Below are 25,731 nucleotides of genomic sequence, written 5' to 3' on the forward strand. Positions count from 1 at the left end.
CAGAGGAAGGGCCCCGGCAGCCTCTGAGCAGGTGTGTGCGGGGGGAGGATGGTGCTGGGAACCCCTGGCCAAAAACTGGGGTGGGCCCTTGGTGGGACTGAAAGAATGGGTGCCTGGATGTTTGTGGCTGGGGGCTGTTTAGGGCAAGGGTGTACCTGGATGTCACCTAGAGAGCCACAAACTGAGCCACCTCTGTTCAGACCTGTGTGTCTTCCAGTCCTGAAATTACCCCAACGTGCCTTAAACTTTGAAGGGGAGGAGTGAGGAGGGGTTCAGACAGCATCTGGCCATCTCCCTGCACTGGGGAGGCCTGTAGTGGTGGGGGACTTGGGTACTGATGCTGCAAGAAGAGTGTGGGGGGCTTGAGGGTGACATCCCCCCGGCAGCCGGGGCTTCACCCAGCCCTGGGCTCTCCTCAGGATTTCCTCTTCTGCATGGGACTGCTGTAACTAAACCTGGTGCCTGCTTGGAATTCTTGCTGGAGCTGAAAGGCAGGAGGAAATCCCTGTTTCTGCCCCATCCCATAGCTCATGAGAACAAACCTCCATTTCTCCCTGACTGCTCATTTCTTTGAGCAAAACTCCTTGTCCTGCTCAAAGCTTTGCCAATGTCCCCTCCCTTGCTGCGTATCAAATGGGGTTTCACTGCTGTGTCACAGAGGTGAGGGGGATTTCTCACCCTCTCACAGCTTGAGGGGGCTGTGAGTGCTGGAGCTTTGCAGCTGGGGGTGCAGGAGGATCCTATCTGGGTATGAGAGGGCTTTCTAAGAAAAAGATTTTATAGCAGAGCCTGTAGCCATAGGGCAAGGGGTGGTGGTTTTAAACTGCAAGAAGAGAGATTTAGATTTAGGTATTGGGAAAAGATTCTTTCCTGTGAGGGTGGTGCACAGGTTGCCCAGAGAAACTCCTCATCTCTTGGAAGTGTTCAAAATCTGCTTGGATGGGGCCTTGGGCCTTGGAAGGTGTCCCTGCCCCTGGCAGGGGGTTGGAAATAGATGATTTTTAAGGTCACCTTCGACCCAAACCATTCTGAGGTTCTTGTTCTGGGAAGAGATGCATGTCTGTTGCTTTCAAAGACAGACCATTTCATCCTGGTGTTTTAAGGGGAGCTTCAAGTTAAGGAAGATGTAGAGATGACTTCTCCTTGCCTCTGGGCATTTTGAAAAGGATCCTGGGTTTCCAGGATGCTCCCAAAAAGCAGAGAGTAGCTGGCAATGGGCTTCAAAGGGGGCTTTGAGGGGGTTGAGAAGCTGCTGATCAAACACACTGTGACTTACCATTTGCAGGCCACTAAAGCCATTCGGGGCTTAAGCTCCCCAAAACCAGCAAGGATTTTGCTGGCGAGCTTGTGATGGAGCCCTGGGTCCCTGTGCAGCCGCCCCAGCCCCGGGAGAGGCCGGCAGCCCGGGGCTCATGGGCAGAGGGGCACCAGGGTCCCCCGGCACCGCTGCGGAGGCAGCTCCTGCACGCAGGGCAGGCTCCTCGCCCCGGCTCCTGGCACGGGAGCCACCTCCCTGGCCACCCACGGGATGAGGGCCACCAGCCCTGGAGTGACAGCCGCCGGCCAGCTTCCCGTGCTGAGCACTGTGACAGCAGCTACTCCAGCCAGCTCCACTCCAGGTGAGATCCCTTTGATCCCTCCCCGTGGAAACCTCCATAAATCAAGAATTTCCCATTTCACTGCTCACAGGTCCTGCCCTTGTGACTGCATGGGGACACAGCGTGTCCCTAGGTGATGTCCAGCTATTCAAGCAGCCCCATGACTTCAATATTTAAGGCTGTGTAGCATTTGCGGCTCTGATTTCCTCTTAAAACTGTGACTTCGGTGGCTGCTGTTTGACAAGCTCCATCACAGCCCCGAGGTGCATTTTTCTTGCAGATCTGATTAAATGCAGTTCTTTTTTCCTAAGTGCAAGGTGAATAATAAAAATACCAGCGGTAATATAGGAGCAAGAGGCACCCTGCAAGCTCAGCTGCTGAAACAGTGGAGAGTGCAAGGATAAAATGTGGGCTGGAGGATGCTCTCAGTGCTGAGAAAGAGCTTCCAGCAAATCTGGGTTGATTTGCCTGAGTTATTGCCCTCAGTGAATTATGGAGTCAGTACGTGGGGTTTTGTGCTGAGGTCGTATGTTGCAGATGGGATATTAGGAAGTAAATTTTCTCTCTGAGGATGGTGAGGCTCTGGCACAGGTTACTCAAAGAAGCTGTGGCTGCCCATGGATCCCTGGAAGTGTTCAAAGCCAGGTTAGACAGGGATTGGAGCACCCTGGTTTAGTGGAAGGCCTCCCTGCCCATGGAAGGGGTCAAAATGAGATGACCATTAAAGGTTTGTCTGAACCCAAATCATTCTTGGATTCCATAAAACTGGGCATCACCTGAAACTGCAGTGCACGGCTTTCTCATAGGTGGGGTTGGCAAAGCATCCAAACCTCCTCCTGCTCCTTCCAGGTGTGATGCTGGACCAGTTTCTGGCCCTGGCACCAAGCAGGACACCTGGCTTTATTTCCATCACCTTTTCTCCCTCCAGAGGTCTCAAGCAGGAGGGACCCTAGATGTGACCCCAGAACCCTTTCTTTGCCAGATCAGTGTGTTGTGTTGTTTTCCAGGCAGGGCTATGAAGGTCCCCACTGGCAGTATCCTGCAGCTGGCTACAGGGATGGCTACCCCTACCAAAGCCACCAGTGGTGGCAGCCTGACAGAGGTATGGGCTCATCCTTTGGGTCTGGGGATGGGGGCAGCTTGCAGGAGAAATGAGGCTTTCCCCAGGATGGGTTCTTCTCCCAAGGCTTGCACATTTCCAGGGCTCTCTCTCCTGCCCACACTCCTGGGTGGTGCTGTGGTGCAGTGCTGGTTCCCTGTTTGCATTTAGGACACGTGAGCAGGAGCTAGGTGCACCCAAGGGATGGTTGATCTTCATTATCATGGCTGAAAACTCGTGTCATTCCTGGTTCCAGCCCAAATTTGATGGTGCTGTGTGGTCAGGACAGCCAGGGCCTCTTCTTTGCTGTTTCTGGCCTGAACAGGACAGGAGAGAGGAAAGAGAAAATGACATTGGTGCTCTGTTGGTATACAAGGCATTATCATATTCTGATGTGCTGGGATAATTTGGAAGCAAACTGAGTGGGCATGGCAAATTGCCATGACTCTTGGTTTTTCTTCTGCAACTTCATTGTTGCCCTGGTGGGATAATGCTGAATCTTGATTCTGTCTAGACCTGAGACAGGGAGAGTCTTACAGCAAGAGTTACCGGGACCAGCACTACTACAGGGGCTACCACCCCAACCTGGCCACAGGCCCCCCAGGGCAGGACAGGTAAAGCTGCAAAATGAGCAGGTTTGGGGGTGGTTCAAAAATCTCAGACCTTCAGCGTGTCTCCTTTTGCTCCCACCTGCAGGACCAACAACTGCTATGAGGAGAGCTGCACCTCCCCTGGCAGGAGGGAAGGGACAGGGGAAGGAACCCTCGGCAGTGATTCGGGAGAGGCTGGTAGTCGGCCCAAAGAGGTAACCTGGAGATGGGCAGGGGTGGAGGACAAGAATCTCTCAGAGATTGTGGGAACAATCCATGTGTCCCACTCCAGCTGAGAAAAGGGCCCCTCTGCTATGTTGTACTGGTGCCTGACTGTCCCTGGGGATTATTACAGTGGGCTTTTCGTGTTGATGATCTCCTCCTCTGCTGGGCTGTCATTCCCCCAGGTGCAGGGCTGAATGCTCAGGCCAGAAGCAGGACAGAAATCCAGGCTTAGTAGGATTAGTTCTCCTAGGGAAGGGTCTGGAGCACAAGCCTGATGAGGAGAGGCAGAGAGGACTGTGGGGCTCAGCCTGGAGAAAAGAAGGTCACTCTCTACAACTCCCTGAAAGGAGGCTGGAGCCAGGGGAGGATCAGGTTCCTCTCCCTCATATCAAGTGACAGAGCACAAGGAAACAGCCTTAAGCTGTGCCAGGGAAGGTTTAGGTTGGATACTAGGAAAAATTTCTTCAACAAAAGGGTTGTCAAGCCCTGGCATAGGCTGCTCAGGGAGGTAGTAGAGGCACCATCCCTGGGGGGATTTTAAAGACATGTAGATGTGGCAGCTGGGGATGTGGTTTAGTGGTGAACATGGCAGTTCTGGATTAATGGTAAGACTCAATCTCACAGGGCTTTTCCAACCTTAATGAATCCATGATTCCATGATTCTGTCCTTCCTAGGTAGCTGACAGCTGTGTGTCATTGTCAGCTCTGTCCACTGGGTCATGCCCCATCACACTTGTGTCCTGACTGCTGGGTTTTGCCAAGAGAAAATTTAAAGATTAAATCAAAGCTGCTCTGGTGATTTTGCTCCTGGGTGATGCTTTTTTGGGTTTTCAAGCCCCATCTCCTTGGCTGTGGTGAGGAGTTTATGTCAGGGCTAGGAAAAGCTGCCAGACTACAGCTGTGCCTGATGTAAATTATTTTTCTAAGCTGTTGGGTGAATCCAAGCTGGTGTGGGGTGTGAGCTGCTCGGATGGGAATTGGCTGTGCTGTTCCTGCTGGGCACTTTCCTGGAGCAGCAGAGCCTGCCCCACTGCCTGGGAGCAGGAAATCATCAGTGTCCCTAGTTTTTGAGCCAGGTTTGTGTGTTCTCCCATCCTCACAGCCCTCAGGCCAGCCCAGCCTGCTCCTGCAGTACCACGAGTCAGGGCTCAGCTCCAGCAGCCATGAGCTCAGCCAGTACATCCGTGACGGTGCCGACCACTATGACCCTGTGCCTCCAGGGTCCTGGAACATGGGACAAACAGGTGAGGTGTAATGGGGGGCTCTGACAAGGTGGAAGCAAAGGACTAAGTGGCTGGTGGTAGGATATTGGCTGTCTCTCAGCTTGGTCTTCTCCTGGAGGAGGTTGTGCAGGCACAAGGCATAACTGGGGGGCTGTGGGGTGGGTGAATGGTCTGGGGGCTCTCCCTGGGTAGGTATAGGAGCTGCTGTGCACATCTGCTGCTTTGGGGGACAATTCTTGCATAGAGGGGTCAGTGGAGGGCTACTTAAGTTGGGGGACAAGGTTGGGACCTGGTCAAGTCCTCCATAGTGGATGTGGTGTGTGATCAGTGTGAGTGGCTCACAGTGGCCTGTGTGTCATTGCAGGGGGGCCCTCGGTGTCCACCCCGACCCCAGCAGTCCCCCTCAAGTTCCCACAGCTGCACACGGCGCTGTGCTTTGGAGCTGGGGGCCACCTGGTGCTGGTGTGTCCCCACCACCCTGCTGAGGGACAGCTGCCCCGTGTCCAGCTGCACAGCCTGGAGGTAAGACACAGCTGGCCCTTCAGGCCCCCCATCCCCTCCCTGGAGTGGCTCCTCTTGCCCTGAGGGATGCAAATATAGTTATAACCCAAGCAGCCTCCTCAGCAGCCTTACAATTCCTTGCTCTCATCTTCTGTCCATCCCATATGGACTTTTGAGTCTCCATTGTGCCTGGGTGGTGCTTTCAGCCTTCATCTCCATAACCCTTGGTACCTGTGACCTGCTCATGGGGACAGATGTGGTTTGTACCTCTCCAAAGAACAACTCCACTCATCTTTCTGAGGCGCTCCAATACGGGGGCCTTGTCCATGCCCCGAGTCCACCACAGCATTCCAGTCTCCTATTTTACCTCCAGAAGGAGGCAGATGCCATCTCAGCAGGCATTTCTTTACTGGACCACATGACAGCTGAGGGTCTGTGCTCTGTGGTTACCTTAGGACAGGACAGGGCTCATTGGCACTGTGGAACCCTTGGCCAAGGCACTGGCTTTCCAATAGCTCAGCTGGGGCCGGGCTGATTGCTGGAGTCCAGCTGCTGAATTTTCTTTTGTTTTTTTAGGTGATCCTTCATGGCACAGAAGAGCTAGAGGAGCTGCAAGCCTTCCCTGGGCCCCTGGCCAGGTATGGCAGCACAGGCAGGTCCAAGAGCTGGGTCCTCCTGGCTGTCTCCGTTATGAGGAGACGTGAGCTCAAGGCAGACTCAAAGGGTCCCTGTGGTTTTGAGTTACCTACAAAGGCCATGTCTAAGTTCAGGCTGGGATCCCAGCCCCTTTCATGCAGTGTGGGTTAGTTTGGATCGTGGGACATGTTTTTTTTGAATATTCATAGGATGTGGGTTTAGTGTGGTTTATACATCTGACCTTATTCTGTACTCATTTTGTCTCAGGAAAATGATATATTTTTGTGTTTCTTTGGCTGTCTAAAGCCCTGGGTCAACCTGTGGCTTTGCTTTCCCTAAGGTTTTTGTCCCCTGATATGGCTGAGCCACAGCAGGGTCAGACCCTTCATCCAGTGTGAGCCTGGGGATGAATCAGGGTGTGTTGCATCAGGCTGTCTCTATTTCTGGCCACTCCCAACACAAGCAGGGAGAGAAAAGGAAAAAGAGTTACCAAGCAGAAGAGCTGTGTATACACAGAAGGTGGGTGGAAGATCTGGAGCTCCCCCTGTACTCTGCCCTTGTGAGACCCACCTGGAGGGCTGCTGCAAACAGTTGTGGTGCCACCAGCATAAGTAGGACATGGAAATGTTGGAGCAAGTCCAGAGGAGGATAAAAAGGGACTGGAGCAACCTTGCTATAGAAACAGGCTGAGGAAGTTGGGGCTGGAGAAGAGAAGGTTGTGTGGAGACATCACAGCACCTTCCAGTACCTGAGATGGCTACAAGGAAGCCAGACAGGGTCTCATTGTCAGGAACTGTAGAGACAGGACAAAGGGGAAAGAGTGCAAATTGAAAGAGGAGAACTTTAGGTTAGATATAGGGAAGAAATTCTTCCCTGTGAGGATAGTAAGGCCTCAGGTTGCCAGGAGAAGCAGTGGATGTCCCATCCCTGGAAGTGTTAAATGGCCAAACTGGACAGGGCTTGGTCTAGTGAAAGATGTCCCTGCCCATGGCAGAGGGGGTTGGACTAGATGAGCTTTAAGCTCCGTTTCAACCCTCAGACCATTCTTTGATTCTGGGTTACCACTTGTGCCAAAGGGTACATCAGGAATCTCCATATAATACATTGGAATGATTGAATCAGGATCAACATCTCCACCTGCAGTTTCTCTCTCCTGTCTCATCCACCCTTTCTTTCTAACTGTGTGGTTATTTTATTGTATGGCAGCACTTCTGCCTGGCTTGCACATAGCTTAAGGGCTTCTGTTTCAGTCCCAAAGGGCTTCTGTGGTCACACGAGTGACCCTCCACTCTGCCTCCAGCACAGACTGTGCCTGCTTCTGCAGCCTTGGACATCCATGGATGTAATGGGTGCACAGAAAATCCAAACTGTTGCTTTGCAGATGGATGGAGGAAAATATTATCAGGAGGGCAAAGAGTGGGTTTGAAATGTGATTTGCACCCCTGGAACACAGAGATCAACTAAGAGTTATGATAAATTTGAGTGTGTTTGAACTTAAAAGTGGTCATTGGTACTGGGGGTCTTCTTTCCTCCAGCTCTTTCTTGGAATCTTTGGCATCCCCATCAGTGAACCTGGGGACTGAGCCTGAATGATGCCCTGGATTGCTTTGCCTTTGGTTTCTTTGATGCTTCTTTCTGCTGCTGTAGGGAAGATCTGCACAAGGTGGATGTGATGATGTTTTGCCAGCAGAAGATATCTACAGGCTGTGATGTCTCAACACAGAGGGGCAGAGATTCCTCTCTCCTCTGGAAACTCCTGGTCCTCCTCTGCCGGCAGAATGGGGTAGGTATCCCATGGAAGTGGATGACCCTTCTGATCTTGGAAATGAGACAAATAATATGTCCCTTAGGCGCCTCTTGATCCAGTTGCTATTTTTGGGGGGAAGGGGTGATCCTTAAGAGGATCTGATTTCCATACCACTATCTCTCAGTCTGATGCTGCCTGGATATTTGGAGGAAATCCTTCTCCGTGATTGCTTTTTGTCCTTGGGAACTACCAACAGCCCAACGAAGGGATCTGGTGCTACCTTCACCTAGGAGCCAGCACTTAAACAGGGGCCATTCCCTTAATCCACTGAAACACACCCAATCCAGTCTGCTTGCTTGGAGCAGGTGGATGAAGTCATCAGAGGGAGTGTTGTGAAGGTCCTGCTTATTGTGCTGAGTCCTTTTCCTTCCAAACCTGTGTGCTGGTGGCCAAAGCTGGTCTTGTTGGGGGGATGTACTGGGAAGAGGATACAAGTGTGAGAAGGGGGCAGACTGGAAGTCAGCCTTTGCTGGCGGGGCAGCCTCCACGTGCCTCATTCCCTCCTTTTGCCAGTCCATGGTGGGCTCGGACGCGGCCGAGCTGCTGATGCAGGACTGCAGGCGCCAGGACACGTACAAGAGGCAGGACCCTGCGCCCAACCTGATGGGCCTGGCGGACGACGAGTGGGCGTCGCGCCAGCCGGGCACGCTGGACCTCATCACCGGGGAGGTCCCTCCCGTCGTGGAGACACAGGCACAGATAGTGGAGAAGTTCACCAAGCTCCTCTACTATGGCAGGAAGAAAGTAAGTGGTGAGTGGGATCCAGGGTGTGGGGCTGAAGGTTTTTCTCTTGTTGGACCTGTTGTTGGCCTCTTCAGGCAGGTTTTAAAGGGAAGGGTGGTAGAGAAGGAACCTGTGGTTGTGGGATCAACCCTCCAAGCTGTGTTTGTACAACAGAGCTTATGTCACCAGTGGTGGTGTTTCCCACCACTGGGAACTGGGATGGGGGACCCAAGTGGAGATGAGATGCAGAAGCTTTTACTAGCACTTCTATCACATTTAGTTTCAAGGAGTCTTAGAATGGTTTGCTTTGGAAGGGACCTTAAGGGTCATCTTGTTCCAAACCCATTTGCAGCTATGTGATCTCACAGGAGACCTAAGGCACAAGGAGAAGACAGGAGGGTTGCAGCTTGGGTGTCCAGACTGGGATCCCATGGCACTGAGAGCTAACAGGCAGCGCAGACCTGGAAATCTAGGGGACACAACATTGCCTTGAAGGTCCAAGTTCTTGTAAATTTTCAAGGTAGAATGACAAAGGGACCTGGAAGAGATTTGAACGTGGAAGAGATTTTTGGAAGATGCTAATTAAAGCCAGAGCAGTTATTGGGACTCTTCTCTGAGCTGGGGGAGCAGAAGAGGGGGGAAGCAGAGTTGGTGCAAACCCTATTTCTTCTCCCCCTCAACTGCAGGATGCTCTGGTCTGGGCCATGAGAAACCAGCTGTGGGGCCATGCCCTGTTCCTGTCTAGCAAGATGGACCCTCGGACGTACAGCTGGGTCCTCACTGGGTAAGTTGGAGAAGCTCAAGCCAATCTGGAATCTGGAGCCTTTCCAGAGGGGGCAAAAGGGACAGAAGGCATCCATCCAGATAGGCCTGACTCCTTCAGACTTCCCAATGGACAGGAGAAACCAGGTGTGGGAGGCTGGAAAGCAGGAGGAAAGCCATTCCCTGGAGAGGGATGGTTAATTTATTCTAAGTCTTTGGCTTTGCCCATGCTGTCCTAGCAAAGACAGCCATGGGGCAGGGGGAGCTGAGCCATCCTGTGATCTAGCCTAGTCCCAGCTGTTCACCCCACTCGTATGAGCATTTTCTGGTGGAATTTAATGTACTTAGTCTGGATTGGGTTGATCCCTTCAGGGAGAGTTAAGCAGAAATTTTCTGTCTTGTGGAACCCAAATCCTTTTAAGGAGGTTTTATGCAGTGTTGTCCTGGAGACCTGCCTGCTCTGAAGGTAATACAGATCATCATTCCCAGAGGATGGTGATCCTCTCTGTCTCCTATTTACAAGGGCATGGAGTGATAGGACAGGGAGGAATGGTTTGAGCTGAAGGAGGGTAGATTTAAATTAGATGTTAGAAAGAAATTCTTCCCTCTGAAGGTGGGGAGGCCCTGGCACAGGTTGTCCAGAGAAGTTGCTGCTGCCCCATCTCTGGAAGTATCCAAGGCCAGGTTCACTGGGCTTGGAGCAGCCTGGGATAGTGGAAGGTGTCCCTGTCTATGGAAGGAGGGTTAGACTAGAAGTTGTCTTCCAACTCAATCCATTCTTGGATTCTCTGGGAAACCCCTCAAGACATCAGTTTCCTGGGGCATTTGGGATGTGCTCTGGGAGGTGAATGAAGGTTTGGTGTCCTGCGGTGTCCTGGGGTGCAGCCCTTCTCTGCTGTCTCCTCACAGGTTCACCAGCACACTGGCCACCAATGACCCACTGCAGACGCTCTTCCAGCTCATGTCGGGAAGGATCCCTCAGGCAGCACTGGTCTGTGAGCAAGAGGCTGGCCCTGGCATGTGTTCCCCCCTGTGCTATCACCTGCCTGTGACACCCATCTTTTGGTGACCATCTCTGCTCACCTCCGCTCTCCTCCTCTCCCTCCAGTGCTGCGGGGATGCCACGTGGGGCGACTGGAGGCCCCACCTGGCTGTGATGCTGTCCAACAAGGTTGGAGACACGGAGCTGAACCACCGAGCCATTGTCACCATGGGAGACACTCTGGGTGAGCTGGGATCAGTGGAAACAGACGTTACAGGGGCGGGCCCTGCAATGTCACCGTGCGTGTCCCCACTGAGACGGTTGTGCCTGGACCCCTGGAGCTGCAGTGTGGTGGAATGGCTGAGGTGCCAGCGGATCCTCAGATGAATCAGGCACATCCATTAGCTGCTCCTGTGGAGCCTCCTGGAGCAGTTGGGCCCAGGGAAGGTGTGGATAACTGCGAGGACTGAGCCTTGCTCCCAGTGGTGGGATTTTATGCCAATACTCTGCAAGAGATGGAGCTGGCCATGCTTACACTCACCCAGTTCTACCATTGAACAGAAACCTCCTGAAACAAAAAGTAGTAATTGAGGAAAACAGACAAAAAACAAGGACAGGGGAGGGATCAGGGTCTGCATGGGCAGGAAGGTGAGGGTATGCATTTTTGCGTAATTCTGAGGGCCTCCAAAGCAAAGCTGTGGTGATATTTCTAATTGTTTGTCTTTTTCCTCCCATCCAGCCAGCAAGGGAGCAGTGGAAGCAGCTCATTTCTGCTACCTGATGGCAGATATTCCTTTTGGTTACTTTGGAGCAAAGGCAGATCGCATGGCCCTGCTGGGCAGCAGCCACCGGTGAGCAAGCACTGGAGGCTGGGGTTCTTGCCAGAGCCACCTGTCCCACCTTTTCCCCATCACTGGGATCTCGCTTTTTATATTCACTACTGCTAATGTGTGCTCTCTGTGGGGGTATCTGGGGAGGGAGCTCTGCTCCTGCTCGCTGACCCTGCCCCTCTCCTCTGCAGCCAGGCGTTTTCCCAGTTTGCCAGAACAGAGGCCATCCAGAGGATGGAAATCTTTGAGTACTGCCAGCACTTAAGACAGCCCGACTCCTTCCTGCTCTCCTTCCAGGTAGTGGATATGCTCAACTACATCTTGTGCAGGAACTCAGACATGCCCCAAAATATGCACCCATCTCCCTGAAGCCTGGAATTCAAGCTGTTCCTGAGGCTTGTCCCCTTACTGGGCTTTGGGAATGATGAGGAGGTTGCCTTGGCCAAGAGACTCCTGCGGGGCAGATTTTGGGCTGCACAGTGTGTCTGATCAGTGCTTGCTCAGCTCTCATTGCCTTCCTGCTCTCTGGGTAACAGGTGAGCTTTTCCTATTGCAAAGCAGCACCCAGCTGTTGCTGCCTTGGGCACTATGAATTTGGATGGATACATCCCTGGAAGTGTTCAAGGCCAGGCTGGATGGGGCTTGGAGCAACCTGGTCCAGCGGGAGGTGTCCCTGGGTTGGAACTAGATAAGCTGTAATGTCCCTCCCAACCCAAACCATTCTAGGATTCTCTGAAGCTGCCTGGTTTGAGGAGGTGGGGCTGGATGCCTCCATGAGGATGGGTGGAAGCGGCCCCAAGTTGCAAGTGGCCTCTGGGTGCACGATCTGAGGCACACGTGTCACGCTGGGGTGATGTGCCGTGGCACAGGGCACCCACAGCTTCGTCCATCTCCCTGCTTCTACCCGTGGCTGCTCTGCTTCCCTCTCCCAAGGTGTACAAGCTGCTCTACGCCTCCCGCCTGGCCGACCACGGGCTGCCAGCCCAGGCCCTGCAGTACTGCGAGCACATCTCCACCGCGCTCCTGCACCGCCACCCGGCCGCGCACCCCGTCCTGGCCCGGCAGCTGGTGAGGGTGAGTCTGGACCTCCTGCATCCCGACCAGGGCGTGGTATCTGCTCAGGGCCTGCTGGGGTGAGGGTGGTTGGCAGCTCTGAGCAGCCCCCCAGGGTTTGCTGCCAAGTACAGCAAAGCCAACACTTCCACAGGGTTTCTAATCCCCGAGGATTTAGGGTAGAAAACAAAGGTATTATGTTGACTGCCAAGCAGGAGCAGAGTTATTTGGAAACAAAGGATGTTTTTAAGTCTGGAGGGGTTTTCTGAACTTCTAAATGTCACAGACTTAAGAAGTCTGCACATTTCCCCTCCAGCACATCTTCTACAATTCTCTTCACCTCCTGAGGGGTGTGTTCTGGGGTGACACTGAGAGGGAGCGTGGCCCAACCACGTGCAGCCCCTCTACATCCTGAGCAGGGGGCTGGGGCAGAGAGGGGCGAGGCCAAGTGTCCCAGGTCCCCCAGGAAGGTGGGGCTCTCACAAGACCAGGGCAGTGCTGAGGCTGCTTGTCACCTTCTTCCAGCTTTTAGGACCAGGTTGGATGAGGCTTTGAGCAACCTGGTCTAGTGGAAGGTGTCCCTGCAAATGGCAGGGGGGGTGGAGCAAGATGAGCTTTAAGGTCCCTTCCGACCCCAAACCATTCTGTGATTCTGTGAAAGGCGCTAAAGCCATGGTGCTGTGAGGTGAGGGGCAGCAAGATGCCTGTCCAAAGTGGGTGCTGCTGAGTTCACCCAAAATTTGGCAGGCACTGCTTCCTCACCCCATCATCCAAGTCTATTTACTGCCTAACAGCCTCTCAGATCTGCCATTCTGCTGGGGATAATGCTTCTCCTGGGAGAAAACACTTTCATCTGAAAAACTAGTGCATTCGTAGATGCTCTTGTCTTTGATGTTCTAGACTGTGTTACAAATTATGATACACATTAGTGTTTGATTAAGACTTCCCCTCTTTTGAAGCTGGGGACGATATACAACCAGGTGCTGGTTCATTAATACTGGATCAAAGTGCACATTAGCTTTTGGATTAAACGTTCCCCCCGTTTAGGAGTAATCATGCTTATAATTTCCTTTTTCCTGTGATTGATTTAGGATGAGCATAGGTGTGTTTCTAAAGAGGTGGGACAGTGGGTCTGTAGGTAGTGCAGGCTCCTGGCTGGCTGCTGGGTTACTTTGCTCTCGTGGCCATGCCCAGTCCCAAGCTGGGGTCCAGCTGTGCAGGTCCTGTCTTGCTGTAACCTCACGGAGCTGGGAAGTGTGTTTTGTGCTGGTTTAGAGTTTGTTTTTTAAAAGTTCAGGAATAGAAAGAAATGGCTGCTGGGGACTGGTGCAGGAAGGAATAGCTGAGTCTTGTGTGGCTGTGAAGGGTGGCTGAGCTGCAAAGTCACCTCTGGGTGGCTTTTGGTGGCCCTGAAGGTGGCAGCCTTGTAGCAAAGCATTGAAGATAAGGGAGTGTGAAGTAGCCAGGGGAAACTCGAGAAATCCCTAAGAATCCTAGAATGGTTTGGGTTGGAAGGGACCTTAGAGATCATCTAGATCCAGCTCCTCTGCCATGGGGGCACCTTCCACTAGATCAGGGTGCTGATGGGCTGATATCAGCAAGAAAAAATTCAGTAAAGATTGGGATGAAGGTGCTTTGAGTGCCATCTTGCCTCACTCAGCTGTCTTAAAACTGGATCCTTGTCTAAACACCTCCTTCAGACAGGGAATTAGCTCTGCAGGGAGCCCTACATCTCACCTGGGTTGCCCCAGAAGAGCCTCTTGCTCCCAGCTGGAGTCCCATGTCAGAGATGGCTGCAGCCAGGGCAGCACAGACCCCTCTTCTGCAGGAGAAATGAAACACACAGCAGCAATACTGCAGAGAGGGACCTGGGGGAGATAGTGGAGCATGGAAAAAATACTGAGCAGCAGCATAACAGGATGCTGTTACAAAAGAAAAAACAAAAACAAAACCAAAAAACAACCCACCAATATTATAGTGTTATTCTGGGTTGTGAGAGTACAGCTGGCATATCTGAGACAAGGAGGTGATAATCCCTCCATGCTGGGGTCTTAGGGGTCTTGGCTGGGGCATGTTTGGGCTGCTGCATGTGGAGACAGGGCTAAATTGGAGTGAGTGTGGGAGTGGAGAGCTGGGGTGATAAGAGATTGAGGGGAAAATGACCTCTGAAGAAGGCCTGAGGGCTATTTCTTCTAGGCAAGATATGGTGGGGGAGAAAGGGGTAAGAGGGACGTGATAACAGCCCTCCAGCAGGCAGGCTGCTCATGAGGGATGCTGCCTGGCTCCTCTCACTGCTTCCATGGGAGCAGGGATAGAGAGGCTTAATTTGCAGTAGGGAAGATTTCACTTAGATATTAAGAAAATACTCTTTAGCTCTAAGGACATCAGGCATCAGGACAAGCCTGGGAGGCTGTGAAATCTTCTCAGAGATTTGTAAATGCAGATCAGAAAGAATAGCAGCTCCCATCCATCCTCATGGGGTAGGTGAGGAGCTGATGAACTCCCCTGGGAGCTGGGCTCTTTCCATGGGTGCTGGTGGGGTGTCCTGCAAACCTGCCAATGCCCCAGGATGGGTGTTAGGGGGGACTAAAGCCACTCATTTTCCTCAGGGGGAAAAAGGATGGTGATGGGTACCTGTCTCTGATGAGAGGAGCATCATTGACACATTTTTTTGGCATCTCTGTGGAGGTGCTGAGCCATCCCTGCTGAGACTGTGGGGCATGGGATGGGTTGGCACCTCTGTGGTGGTGTGGGAGAGGGAATAAATCCTGCACAAGAGGATGGTGTCATTTTACCCCCGTATTACAAAATGATGCTGTTTTCCTGAGCCCGTCTGCTGGATCCCTGTGGATCTGTGATAATCCCTGCTGTCCCCCTGGCCCTGCAGCTGGCTGAGAGGCTGAAGCTCTCCGACCCTCTGCTCCTGGAGATGCCGGAGCAGGACCAGGCGCTGGAGCCTGACTGGCTGGAGCAGCTCCAAGCCTGCTGCCGGGAGTGGGAGGTAAGCTGGAGTGAAGATGCAGTGGGACAGCTGGTCTGTATTGTGGTCTGTCTGCAGGACCAACCTCCTCCTCTTCCCTGAATCGGAGGGGATGGAGGTTCCAAAGCTGTTGTTCTTCTTTGGCTTGTGAGCTCCGAGATGTGGTCTCTGCTCTGGGACCTGCAGATTCAGTGGGAGCAAGGGGCTTGCAGTGCCTGAGGGTTGCAGAGCTTCACACAAGGCAAAACTCTCCCTGTTTTGGCTCAAGGAGGGCAGGCAGGGGCTGGTGGGTGATTGATGGTCACCCTTTGCAGGGAGGACATTGCAGAGGTCACTGGTGGGGTGTCACCTTGTGGGTGTTCTCTTGGGTCTTTTAACCACGGTCTGGTGCTTGGATTAATGCTCTTCATTCAGATTTCACATCTGCTTTTGGTTTTGTGGCCTTTTCCATCTCGTTTCCCCTCATGCCTACTCTCAGGGGTGCTGCAGCTCCTCTCACTTCCTGGGAAAGAGCTGTGTCCATGCTGGTGTGGGTCTCTCCTGCAGCCTGGGGTGGGCTGTGAGCCCCAAATCCTCAAGCAGTGTACTTTCCTTTGCACTGGCTTCATGGTTTCCTTAGTCTTTGTCCTGTGCCATCCTTTCTCCTATCCATTTTATCATGTTTTCCCTCTGCAGGTGGAAGATGATCTTCCTCTGGAGGTGGCACCCGCCCAGCTGGAGCTGCCCTGTGCTGTTCTACCAACAGCAGGTAAATAAAACAAAGCAGCAGGTTGTGGTCTCCCCTGTGGGCTCTCCCTGCCTAGAACTGTGCTGCCATGGGCTGGGAAGCAGCTTCCCAATCCCTGGAGTTTTTACCAGCAGCAGCTCCTTGCTCCTTGCATTCCCCAGAGCTCACAGGCTGCTCCTGCCTGGGTGCATCCCTCAGGCATGGGCTGCAAAGCAAGGGCTCGATGCTCGTGTCCTCATACAAAGTCTGAGTAATTGGGCCTAATTACCACAGCTCTGGGCTCCTGTGGGTGCCGTGGGAGGAGAAGAGGAGCTGGGGGTGGGTGCTGGATGAGCCTCCCAGCTGAGCCTCAGGGGAGACGGCCCCATTCCCAGGCAGTCCTGTGAGGTTGCAAACTGGAGCTAAACTAAAGGGATTTCACACTTAGAGAGCAAAGGATTTGGGAGGGAGTTCATTCTGCTGTGTTGCCAGGCTGCAGGATGCCTGTTGCTGAAGATCCAGCATTTCTCCTTCCCTGCTGCCTCTTTGATCCCTTTGCTTGGCCCTTTGGTGACCCCAAGAGTCCCCTCCTGTGCCAACCCACCCAGAGGGCCCAGAGATATCAGGATGCAACCATGCCCTGGTGTCAAGGGAAGAGCAGGGGCGCTTTTCTTTCCCAGCTGGGCAGGCATCCATTGGGATGTCCCACTGAGGAGAATTCAGGGACAGGTGTTGCTTCACATCCACCTCCATCAGCAGGGTGCTCCTACACAGTCCCCTGCTCTTTGGATCTGCCTTTCTACTGGGAATGCTGGTACTGAAGTGTGGAGAGCAGAGGCTGGTGCAGACAGGATGAAACACAACTAATTCCTTCAGGCCGTTTCTTCCTATCAGCTTTCCCTGCTGCTGCCAAATTCCTTTTCAAAGAGCTCTCCCAGACAGTAAAAAGGATCATCAATCCTGATTGCCTTCTGCTGCTATCAGGGCTGAGGCTATGATTTTCCTTCCCTGGAAGGAGGTTGCAGGTATGATGATCCCATTGGCTTGGCTTCTCCAAGCAGCCAGCCTGCTCCATGTGGTCTCCACAGCTCACCTTCCCTACGCTTGGCCCTTTTCTTCATTGTGAAGGCCATCCAGAGCCACCACCTGAGGGACCTGCATGCAGAGAAATGGTGCTGAATCCATCCATCTTGGAAAAACAGAGCTGAAATCAGGTGCCAAGCTGGGATCCACATGGCCCTCCCTGACTTGTTCCAGCTGAGCTTGCCAGGCAGCATGGGTTTGAGCATCCATCCTCCTCCTTGTGGATTTTGAGCATCTCCAGGCCATGTGGGAGCAGCTCATGGGTGTGAAGCCAGTCCTGTGTGGGCTGGAGGTGATGCTGGCAGCAAAGCAAAGGGCTTGATAGCACTGTGTCAAGAGGTGCTGTAATCCTTCCCTATGGGATCTGGGTCCTGTCTGCCACGTCTCCCAGCAATGGGAGAGAAATTCCCAGTGCCCAGTGTTTCTGGCAGGAGGCTGCCGAGCTGGAATAAGCAGGACACACAACTGTCACCAATGGGTGTTTTAAATAAAACAAATCTAACTTGCCTTTCACACAAAAAAATCCCAACCCTGAATAAATCTGCTTAAAGCAAGGAACTCATCCGTGGGTGCTGCTGTGGAACAGGAATAAAGGCTACCTGGTGAATCTTTCCTGCTCAGGGTGTGCAAGCAGGAGTGGGGGAAAAGGCTGGAGACCTCAGACTCTTTTGAGCTGCTGGTGCATGCTGCTTTTTTCCATAGCATTCCCTTTCTGAGTTCATTTATAACCTCAGGTACATTCCAAGGATTTAAAAATGTTTCCCCTGGTCTTTCCCAGCCCACCTTCCTTGAAACCTCTGGAAGGTTCCTGTTGCTGTGCTGTGTCCTACCTCCTCTCTTGCCTGGTCCCTGGAGTCTTTCCTCACTCCCCCAGCTCCTGCTGAAGTATCATGGAGAAGGGGAGAAATCTGTGCAACAGCCCAATAGAATTATAAACATTACAAAAATTGTGAACTCCTGAGGTGTGTTTTCTTTTTGCAGATGACGAGCCTGGCAATGATACCCTCTTGAGTGAAGGCTACCAGTACGAGCAGTGGTTCGAGCCTGTGCCACCCCAGGGACCGAGCTCCCAGGAGGACGTGTCCTTCAGGTCCCCAGCACCTGCTCAGGTTGTGGCATCTCCGCTGCCCAGCGTTGGAAGAGACCTGCAGCCCCCTGTGCTCGGCCAAGGGACACGTTCCCCTGTGGGAGATGATTCTGCTGAGCCCCCTCCACAGCCAGTGCTGCCAGCAGGTAAGTGCTGCAGCCTTGTTTCCCTGCAAAAATCACACAATCCCAGAATGGTTTGTGTTGGGAAAGGATGTTAAAGATCACCTAGTTCCAACCCCCTGCTACGGGCAGGGACATCTTCTACTAGAGCAGGCCCCATCCAATCTGGCCTTGGACTTTTCCAGAGATGAGGCAGCCACAGCTTCTCTGGACAACCTGTGCCAGGGCTTTGCCACTCTCACAGCAAAGAATTTCCCCTTTAGAAGTTGCCTTAAGATGCACCGGTTCAGCCTCGCCACTAACTCCCTGGTGCTGGCAGGGACAGGGACCAGAATGGCCTTTTGGACCTCTTGGGGACATCTTGGCCACCACATGGGTGGCTGTATTCTGGAGAGGGGCATGGTAGAAGCTCTGGAAATAGCTCTGATGGATAAATCCATAGCTCCACGGATCAGACCTTGACTGTGTCCTTCCCTCTGCTCCACAGGAGAAGCTGGGGACCCCTGGGGTGGCAGGCTGTCCCCTGGAGGGGAGCAGCCAGCCCTCCCTGCAGAGCAGGTGAGCCAGAGGGGCCAGGGAGACCATCTCATTGAGTTTTCTGGCTGGATCTGGGAATGTGTTGATCCATCCTCCCATGCACTGAACTCGCATGGAATCCCTGCATCACCGTGCCAAAAGCTGTGCCCTGCTGTGGGTGCTCTTGCTGTGTAAGGCATGTGGGGGTCCCTAGGGATGCTTTCCACTAATCGGGGTGTGGAGCAGTCCCGGGGGGGCTCTGACCATGCCCAGTGCAGCTCCTGTGGGGACAGCATGCGGCAGCTTCCATGTCTGATGGCAGGAGGAGTTACCGACCAGGATTCGGACTGTCTCAGAGACCTCCACTGTCTCCCTGGGGGACAGCCGGACCTCCTTGGAGAGCGCAGATGAGGACACTGCCAAAGAGAGGGCAGAGGCTGTGAAGCCAGAGGAGGACAAGGTGAAGATGCCAGAGCCATCATGAGCCTCATGCGCTGAGCTTGCCTGTCCCTGATGCCAACCCTCCCCCTGGAAAAATGGTGCCCACTCCCAGCTGGCACCTGGAGGATCCTGGCATCCACCCCTTCTTATCCCTTTCCATTCTTTTCTTTCATTTCCCAGAGCTCTGGATTCAGGTGGTTTGGCTGGTTTCGGTCGAAACCCACCAAGGAAACTTCTCCCAAAGCTGAGTCTGAGACAGACTCAGACTCTCCCACACCAGGACCACAGGTAGGGGACAAAAAGCCATCCTGTCCCTGGTGACATGCAGTGTGAGAATGGGTGACACATCTCCCCGTCTCCCACTGTTTCTCCCTCTGTCCTCGTGCAGGGGCCACGGCCATTCTTTGTAGGGACAGAGTGGGACTGGGAGCCCTTTTTAGCCTGGAAGTGAATACTCGATTAATAATAATTGTAAATTCACATAGCCTCTCTGATCCATGAGGTCATCCAAGCCCTTGGCAAACTCTGCAGGGATCGCTTGCCCTCCGCTGGAGCGGAACACAGCAGCTGTGAGCGGCACTGCTCTGGCAGGTTTTAGGAGATGCAGGGAAGGAAAAAGCTCTTTAATTGGAAGTGCAGCAGTGAGGGGGAAGCAGCCATGCGTGGTCATCCCAGACCTAGCCAGCTCCACAAGGCGTTACATCCCTGATAGTGGGGCTTGGAGCGAGAACCTCCCCTGGAAATTTCTTCCTGGTAGAGAATGACCTACAGTCCCAGAGCAAAAAATGTTGGGATATTCTTCTAAAACCAGCAGGAGATGAAGAACAGAAGGAGACCCATGGATGTTGGCCCCTCAGGTTGTACCTGGGCTTGGCTTCCAGCCTCCTGCCTAATTTTGAACCCTCAGGCTGGTTTAGTTTTGTGCCAGAGTTGCTTGCCTTGACCCTGCAGCTCCTCCTTAGCTGTGTTTCCTGTAGCTCCTGGGGTACCTCTGCAGCAGAATGGGTGCAGAATGGGTACCCCAAAAGCCTGGTGTGGTATCTGGTGCAGAGGTCTTCTCCCAACTCAAGGAGCTTCTGCTCTAAATGGGTGGATGTGATTTCAGGAGCGGACATCACCATCCCCATCCATTGCCCCTCTCGCAGCTGGGACAAACCCTTTGGCTCAGCCTCTCTCCAGAAACCCTGGTAAACACTGCAGTTTTCCTCACCTCTCTCCCCCACCAGCCTTTTAGAAGTTTCTCCTCTTAATTTTAATTTGGCTTTTGTTTTTGGTTGCTGGCCCTAGGAGGAATGCAGGGTGAAAGTGCCTTTGCTGTTAGTCCAGTGTCTGCAGAGGTGAAAGGCTCATCAGAGGGGGATGGAAGGCAGTCAGCAGGACAGCAGGTGAGGAGGGAAGCGTATCCATGTGTGACGGGGTGTCCAGGACACCTCTCTGCTTGGGTGTCTGTTAAGTTTCTCTCCCTTCTGTCCTTCCAGAATGCCTACCCCGGACCTCTCCCACCATTGGCTTCAATTCCTCTCTTCAACCCTGCCCAGGTCTCTCAGGTGAGAGCATTTTCCCTGAGAGGGAGCGGCTCCTGACTTTGGGGAGGAGGTGTCTCCTGGATTTTGGGGTGGTGCCACATTTCAGGTGGTCTGCTATGGGCAGGAGGGTTTAGGTGATACCAGTTGTGGGAATAAGGGTTTTTATAAGTAAATCAATTGTGGGAGGACAGTGATGGGAGGGTATGAAATGTAGGGAGGATGCATGTGGAGGTATCCTGATGATGGCAAATCAACATTTTGGGGTACAGCCCATTGCTCACACTACCTCTCTCTCTCTCTCTCTCTCTCTCTCCCTGTGTTTCCCAGCTTGCTGCCCGACCCACCCAACCCAGGCTGCTTTCCCGGCATCGCTACCCGAACCCACTGTGAGGTGGTGGGTGTGGACGGCAAAAACCAATTACAGGAAATTTTTTTAACAAAAAATGGTGTTTGTGGTTATTTTGGATGGGGTAGCAGCGGTTGTGCCTGCTTGGTGGAGGGTGTTGTAAAATAAGGGGGAGGTTTCTGGATTTAAAAGTCATTAAATGGGGGTTCTGAGGCTGGGAGGGGGGTTTGGCCACCCAGGTGGGAACCCAGGCCTCTACCTTCCTCCTTCACAAAAATTACATCTGGTTTGTGTAACTCATTGTTGTCATCCCTTACGTGTGGTCCCTGGAGTCCAGTCCATTATTTATTTTTAGCTTTCTTTGCTAACATTTAGGTATTTATACACAGCTATTTTAATGAAGTCCCCTCTCAGTTGCCTCTTCACCCACTCAGCCTTTCCTCACGATCTTTGTTGCCCCCTGCTGGCCCCCAGGTTTGGGGTGTCGGAAGTCAGTAATAAACAGGGGTGGGAGTGGAGTATTGAGGTGCGAGGGGAAGGTAGGAGGGTGGAGGAAGGGGAAGGTAAGGAGGGTGGAAGGATGGAAAAGGAAAAAGGTGTCCGGGGGAGAGTAGTCTGAATTGGGTTATGGGGCGCTGCCCCACCTCACCCATTGGACTCAGCGCGCAGGCCGTGAGTCTGTCTCAAAGCACCGCGGGGCCACGAGCATCCGCCGGGGTTCGCGGGGGAACCGCTGCGGCTTCTCCTGCCCGGGCCGGCCCGCGCGGCGCCCCCCCTTGCTGGTGGCTCACCCGCCCGTCGCGGGCGGGGCCCTGCTGGGGCCGCGGGCGGCCCTTCCCTCAGACCTTCCCCGAGGCGGGGCGCGGGTGACGCGCACCCCGTGGCTGGCCTCGGCAGTGAGCTTCCCCCGGACGCCTGAAAAACGGTTGGAACCTGTATATATAGCCTCGCTTAGGCGGCTTTTTCAGCTCAGGGTGAGGCGCCGGCGCTACCCAGCGCGCACTGCGGTTTATGCTGATTTAGAGCCGCCCGTTCGTCGGAAGGGGGCTGGGGGCGTGTCCCGGTGTGAGGGTTAAAGCGCGGGCTCATGGCGGGGGGCGGCTCCGCCGCCTGAGGGGCTGTGCTCGGAGCTGGAGTCGCGAACCTTCGTGGTGGGCAGTGGGACTGAAAGCTGCCCCACATTGGGGCCCCAGGCTGTGGGCTCCCCAGCCCAAGGCCCCAGGCTGTGCCGTCTCGATTTCGGTCTGACAGACTGTGGGGCTAAAACTTGCCTGTGATGGGCTGTAGGGTGGGGATCCCCTCGTGAAGGGCCGTGGGGTTGTGGCCGCTCATAGCAGACTGTAGGGCCCGTGCCCCATTGATCCAAGCTGGAGTCCGAGCCCTGTAGGTAGTAGGCTGTGGGGCTGGAGCCCGCTGGGGCCGGGCTGTGGGGTGGAGGTCAGGCTCCAGGGAGGTGCTGTGAGGGCTGCCGGTGGTGCCTGAGTGTGAGGATGGCTTTAACCCTCCCAAGCCCACAGTGCAGGGACTGCTGGCTTTTAATAGTATCAGTGTCTCAAGGCCGATGTAAACTCGGGGCACCTGCGTGGGCAGATACAGGTGTCATCACCTGTTAGTCCCTTCTTCAGCTCTGCTTGGCTCCCAGGACCACAGAGCTGGAAGTGACAGGCCGAGCCCAGGATGCTGTGCTGGGGTGAGTCTGGCTGACTGCAGCACACAATTCCAGTGGGTTTGCTGAGGATTGGCACCAACTTCTGGGATGGCTTTGTGTCTGTGTGTGCAGGGGGAGGGACCCCCGTGTTGCTGGGTGTCCTCACAGTTCTGTGTGCTGCAGCTGTGCACCCACGCCTTCATGTCCCTCAGTCTCAGCTGGAGGATGCTTTGGGCAGCTCTTTAGGTGGTCAGTATGTTGCTTTTTGGTCTGGCAGAGGCTTTTTCCTGTCCTACAGTCCTTTGAGTTGGTTTAAAGGGGTGTGAGTGTACGAATCTCTTGCCTTAGACAGCCTGCTGTTCAAAGACCGAAGGATGAGCTATCCTGTTACTCAGGCAATCTCTTTTTCAGAGGAAAATGATAAGTACAGGTGAATTCTTGCTTGTGGAAGTTGCAGATGTGGCAAATAACATTAGAAATAAATCCTGTGATTTTAGATTTGCTCTTCATATTTTTGGTTTCTTACTCTACACTTCATCCCCCTAGGTTTTTAAGGAATCAAATAGCAAAACTTTTCTGAAGTAGAGTGTGCTGCAAATCCCCTTAGACTCAGTGTGCAGCCATGCACACGGGGTACAGGAGGTTCTTTGCTTGCCTGTCGCACTCTTGATACCACGTTTGGAGATCAAGAGTCATGGAAGAGTTTAGAGTCTGAATCAGCCTTAACTGATGCACCTGAGCTGGGTATCAACACCAGTTAAAGAACTTAGAAGAAAAGAGTCTGTGGCATCTTCCATCCCGCAGGTTGTCTCGTTTTTGGTGAGAGGTGATTTTCCATTAGCTACTTTCTGGAGGTGGGAATGTGGAGGTAGGGCAGCTGTCTGCTTGGATCAGGAGGGCCAAAGGAGCTGATTTTTTTCTGTGGGGCTTTGGTTTTATCAGAGGTTGGGAATATCCTGAGGAACCTGGGTATATGGAAAGTTTGCCTGTGAGTTGCTTTCTTGTGGCCTCCCAGTGAACTTGAGGTAAACCAGGACTTAGACTCCCGTTCCCTTCTCCATCCTCTCCTGAGACCAGTGGAAATGCATTAACCTGATGCTAATTGTTAACGTGAGGGATGGCAGCAATTAGGGTCTGTAATCCAGTCTCTGCATGTGAAGTGCTGTAGTGCAGCCTGGGGAAGCTCTTTGCTAAGCATCCCTGAGCTGGGATGCAGCATTCCAGGAAGCCCTGGGGTGCTCCTAAATGCTGCTGTCCTTGGAGGGAGCTGTGTGTGTTCCCTGCACTGGGCTAACTATGGCTGAAACACCAATTTAATTTAGATTTACAGCCCTGTTTTGCTGGATGTTGCTTCCTCCAACAGCATTCCCCTGGTCAGGGTTGCTGAGAGGAGGCACTGCTGTGCCTGACACTCCAGTTTGGGCATCTTTGTCTGTGATGCTTCCAGTCTCACGTGGGTCCCACTGGGCATGGCAAGGCCATGCTCATTTAGAGCTGTTATTTATTAGAAGAAGTGCTGGGGGATGACCCTGTCTCTGTCCCTTCAGCTCCTGGTGACATCAGTGATGCAGCTGGTCTTGCGAGGTCACTCATTTCCCTTGGTTTAATGATCTGCTGGTGAAAACAAGCTTCCATTGCACTCTGGAGTGTCACTGGGACATGAATATTGATGAAACCTCGGTGGTCCTGCTGTTGTCGTAGTGTGGAGGGCTCATTTGGAGCTGCCAGGCAGTGTGGGGAACTCTGTGATGGAGCGATAATAAAGTGTTGCTGAACTCTGCTCCAAGGTGCTGCTCAACACTTGGAACTTGCAGGCTCCTGGGACAGCAGCAAGAGGCTGGGCTGGTGTTTTCCAAATCAGGGAGACAGCACTGTGAGCATTAACAGGAGAGGGGTTCATCCCTCAAACATCCATGGGTGTGCTGCAGCTATGGGAGGGTTTGTTGGTTGCAGCTTCAGGTGGCAAATGGTCTGGTTAATGGAACCCAAATATTTTCCAAGGTGGAGCTGGTGCAAGGGCAGATGTAATGCAACATCTCTTGAAATGGTAATTTTGGGCTGTTGGTATGGAAATCACTCTAAGAAATGGGATGTGGCTGTTATAGTTATACAAAGGAAGAGCATGATTTTAAATTTGCAGACCGCATTAATATGGGTGAGTCCCTTCCAGCTTCTGCTATCCTGTGTAGAAAAGTCAAGGTGACAACTGAGTTCTTGTAAAAAAAACAGTTTTTCTTTGAAAAGTTAGGTATTTTACATGCCAGTTTGGAATATATTGTGCAGTATGCTGTGCCTTTAAAAAGAGTATATTTAATATATGTGCTTGAATGGCAGAGGTCTTGCTCTGAACACTTATGTAGCTCCTGCAGTGATAGTCCAGAATCAAGGCGTGAGGGGTAGATGGCTGATGACCTTTATTTTCCTAACTGTGGAGAAGGATCTGCTTCACTCTTAGTGTAATGCAGATCTGACCTGCTTTTGCTTAGAGCAGTATCTTCCCTTCCTGCCTCAGGTGTTCTCTGTCTAGAGAGGTTGCAGGAGAGCCCTTCTTCAGGGATTTCTGCTGGATTGAGGCCACAGGATGTTGGCAGTGTCTGGTTTTAGTAAAGGACACTAAAAGATACACATTCTCCCTCAAAACCTTCACATAACAGTGCCTGTAGGAGCTGCCCCTTGCTGATCAGGTTTTTGCACCATGTTATGTTGCTGTGCAACCCCTTGCTACACTGAGGGACTGTTCCAAACTCCTCTGATCAAACAGAGCATTGCCATTCTTGCAGGTCCTGCCAGATGTGGCTCAACTGAGCTAATTTTGTTTGTGTTTTTTTTTTTTTTTTAAAAAGTGGATATTGGCCTGTGTGATCTCCAAGGCAATGATCAGTGCCAGTGTCTTAGCAGTGTGGGAAACCTGCTATAGTAGAAAGACTACTGGGCTGCCTTTGGCAAGAATGCACATAGAAACAGATACAGCTGGACTCAATAGTCTTATAGGTCTTTTCCAACCTTAATGATTCCTACTTCCTCATCTTTACTAGGGCACCTTGGAGATCCTCAGCTCCCTAAGGATTTTAGGAAAGACTGACCCATTAAATCCTTTCAGAGCTTGTGCCCACACACCAGTGTTTCTGGAGCATAATCCGTATGAGTAAGGAGTAGGAGGGGCTGTGAACCCTGAGGGATCTGTGCCACTGCTCTTGGAGATTTAAGGGTCTGAATAGTACCTTGAGGATGTGGATTATATTCATGC

At 52.8% G+C, this 25,731-nt stretch overlaps 1 protein-coding gene and 1 non-coding gene across 3 annotated transcripts; one reads left to right on the forward strand and one right to left on the reverse strand.

Moving 5' to 3' along the window:
* SEC16B (SEC16 homolog B, endoplasmic reticulum export factor) lies at positions 1-20,916 on the forward strand. Of its 2 annotated transcripts, XM_088060431.1 has the most exons (26): positions 1-31; positions 1,286-1,619; positions 2,606-2,700; positions 3,212-3,311; positions 3,394-3,502; positions 4,615-4,756; positions 5,100-5,257; positions 5,813-5,874; positions 7,520-7,655; positions 8,193-8,423; positions 9,089-9,186; positions 10,074-10,155; positions 10,273-10,390; positions 10,886-10,997; positions 11,168-11,273; positions 11,910-12,050; positions 14,917-15,030; positions 15,685-15,757; positions 17,780-18,031; positions 18,495-18,565; positions 18,846-18,983; positions 19,145-19,252; positions 20,070-20,151; positions 20,252-20,349; positions 20,443-20,511; positions 20,818-20,916. In XM_088060431.1, the coding sequence occupies exons 2-26, from the start codon at positions 1,351-1,353 to the stop codon at positions 20,878-20,880; spliced, it is 3,027 nt and encodes a 1,008-aa protein (XP_087916557.1). In that variant the 5' UTR covers positions 1-31; positions 1,286-1,350; the 3' UTR covers positions 20,881-20,916. The 2 variants fall into 2 exon arrangements, with proteins under 2 accessions (XP_087916557.1, XP_087916555.1); XM_088060429.1 differs by having other exon boundaries at positions 20,252-20,511.
* Positions 20,917-21,435: 519 nt separating this feature from the next.
* On the reverse strand, positions 21,436-21,748 carry LOC148183649 (Nuclear RNase P). Its single transcript, XR_015773408.1, has one exon.
* Between the last annotated feature and the right edge of the window lie 3,983 nt (positions 21,749-25,731).

Source organism: Pseudopodoces humilis, chromosome 10, assembly GCF_049639895.1.
Source record: "Pseudopodoces humilis isolate 2021_Gansu_Grassland_sample_001 chromosome 10, ASM4963989v1, whole genome shotgun sequence".
NCBI classification, from domain to species: Eukaryota; Metazoa; Chordata; class Aves; order Passeriformes; family Paridae; genus Pseudopodoces; species Pseudopodoces humilis.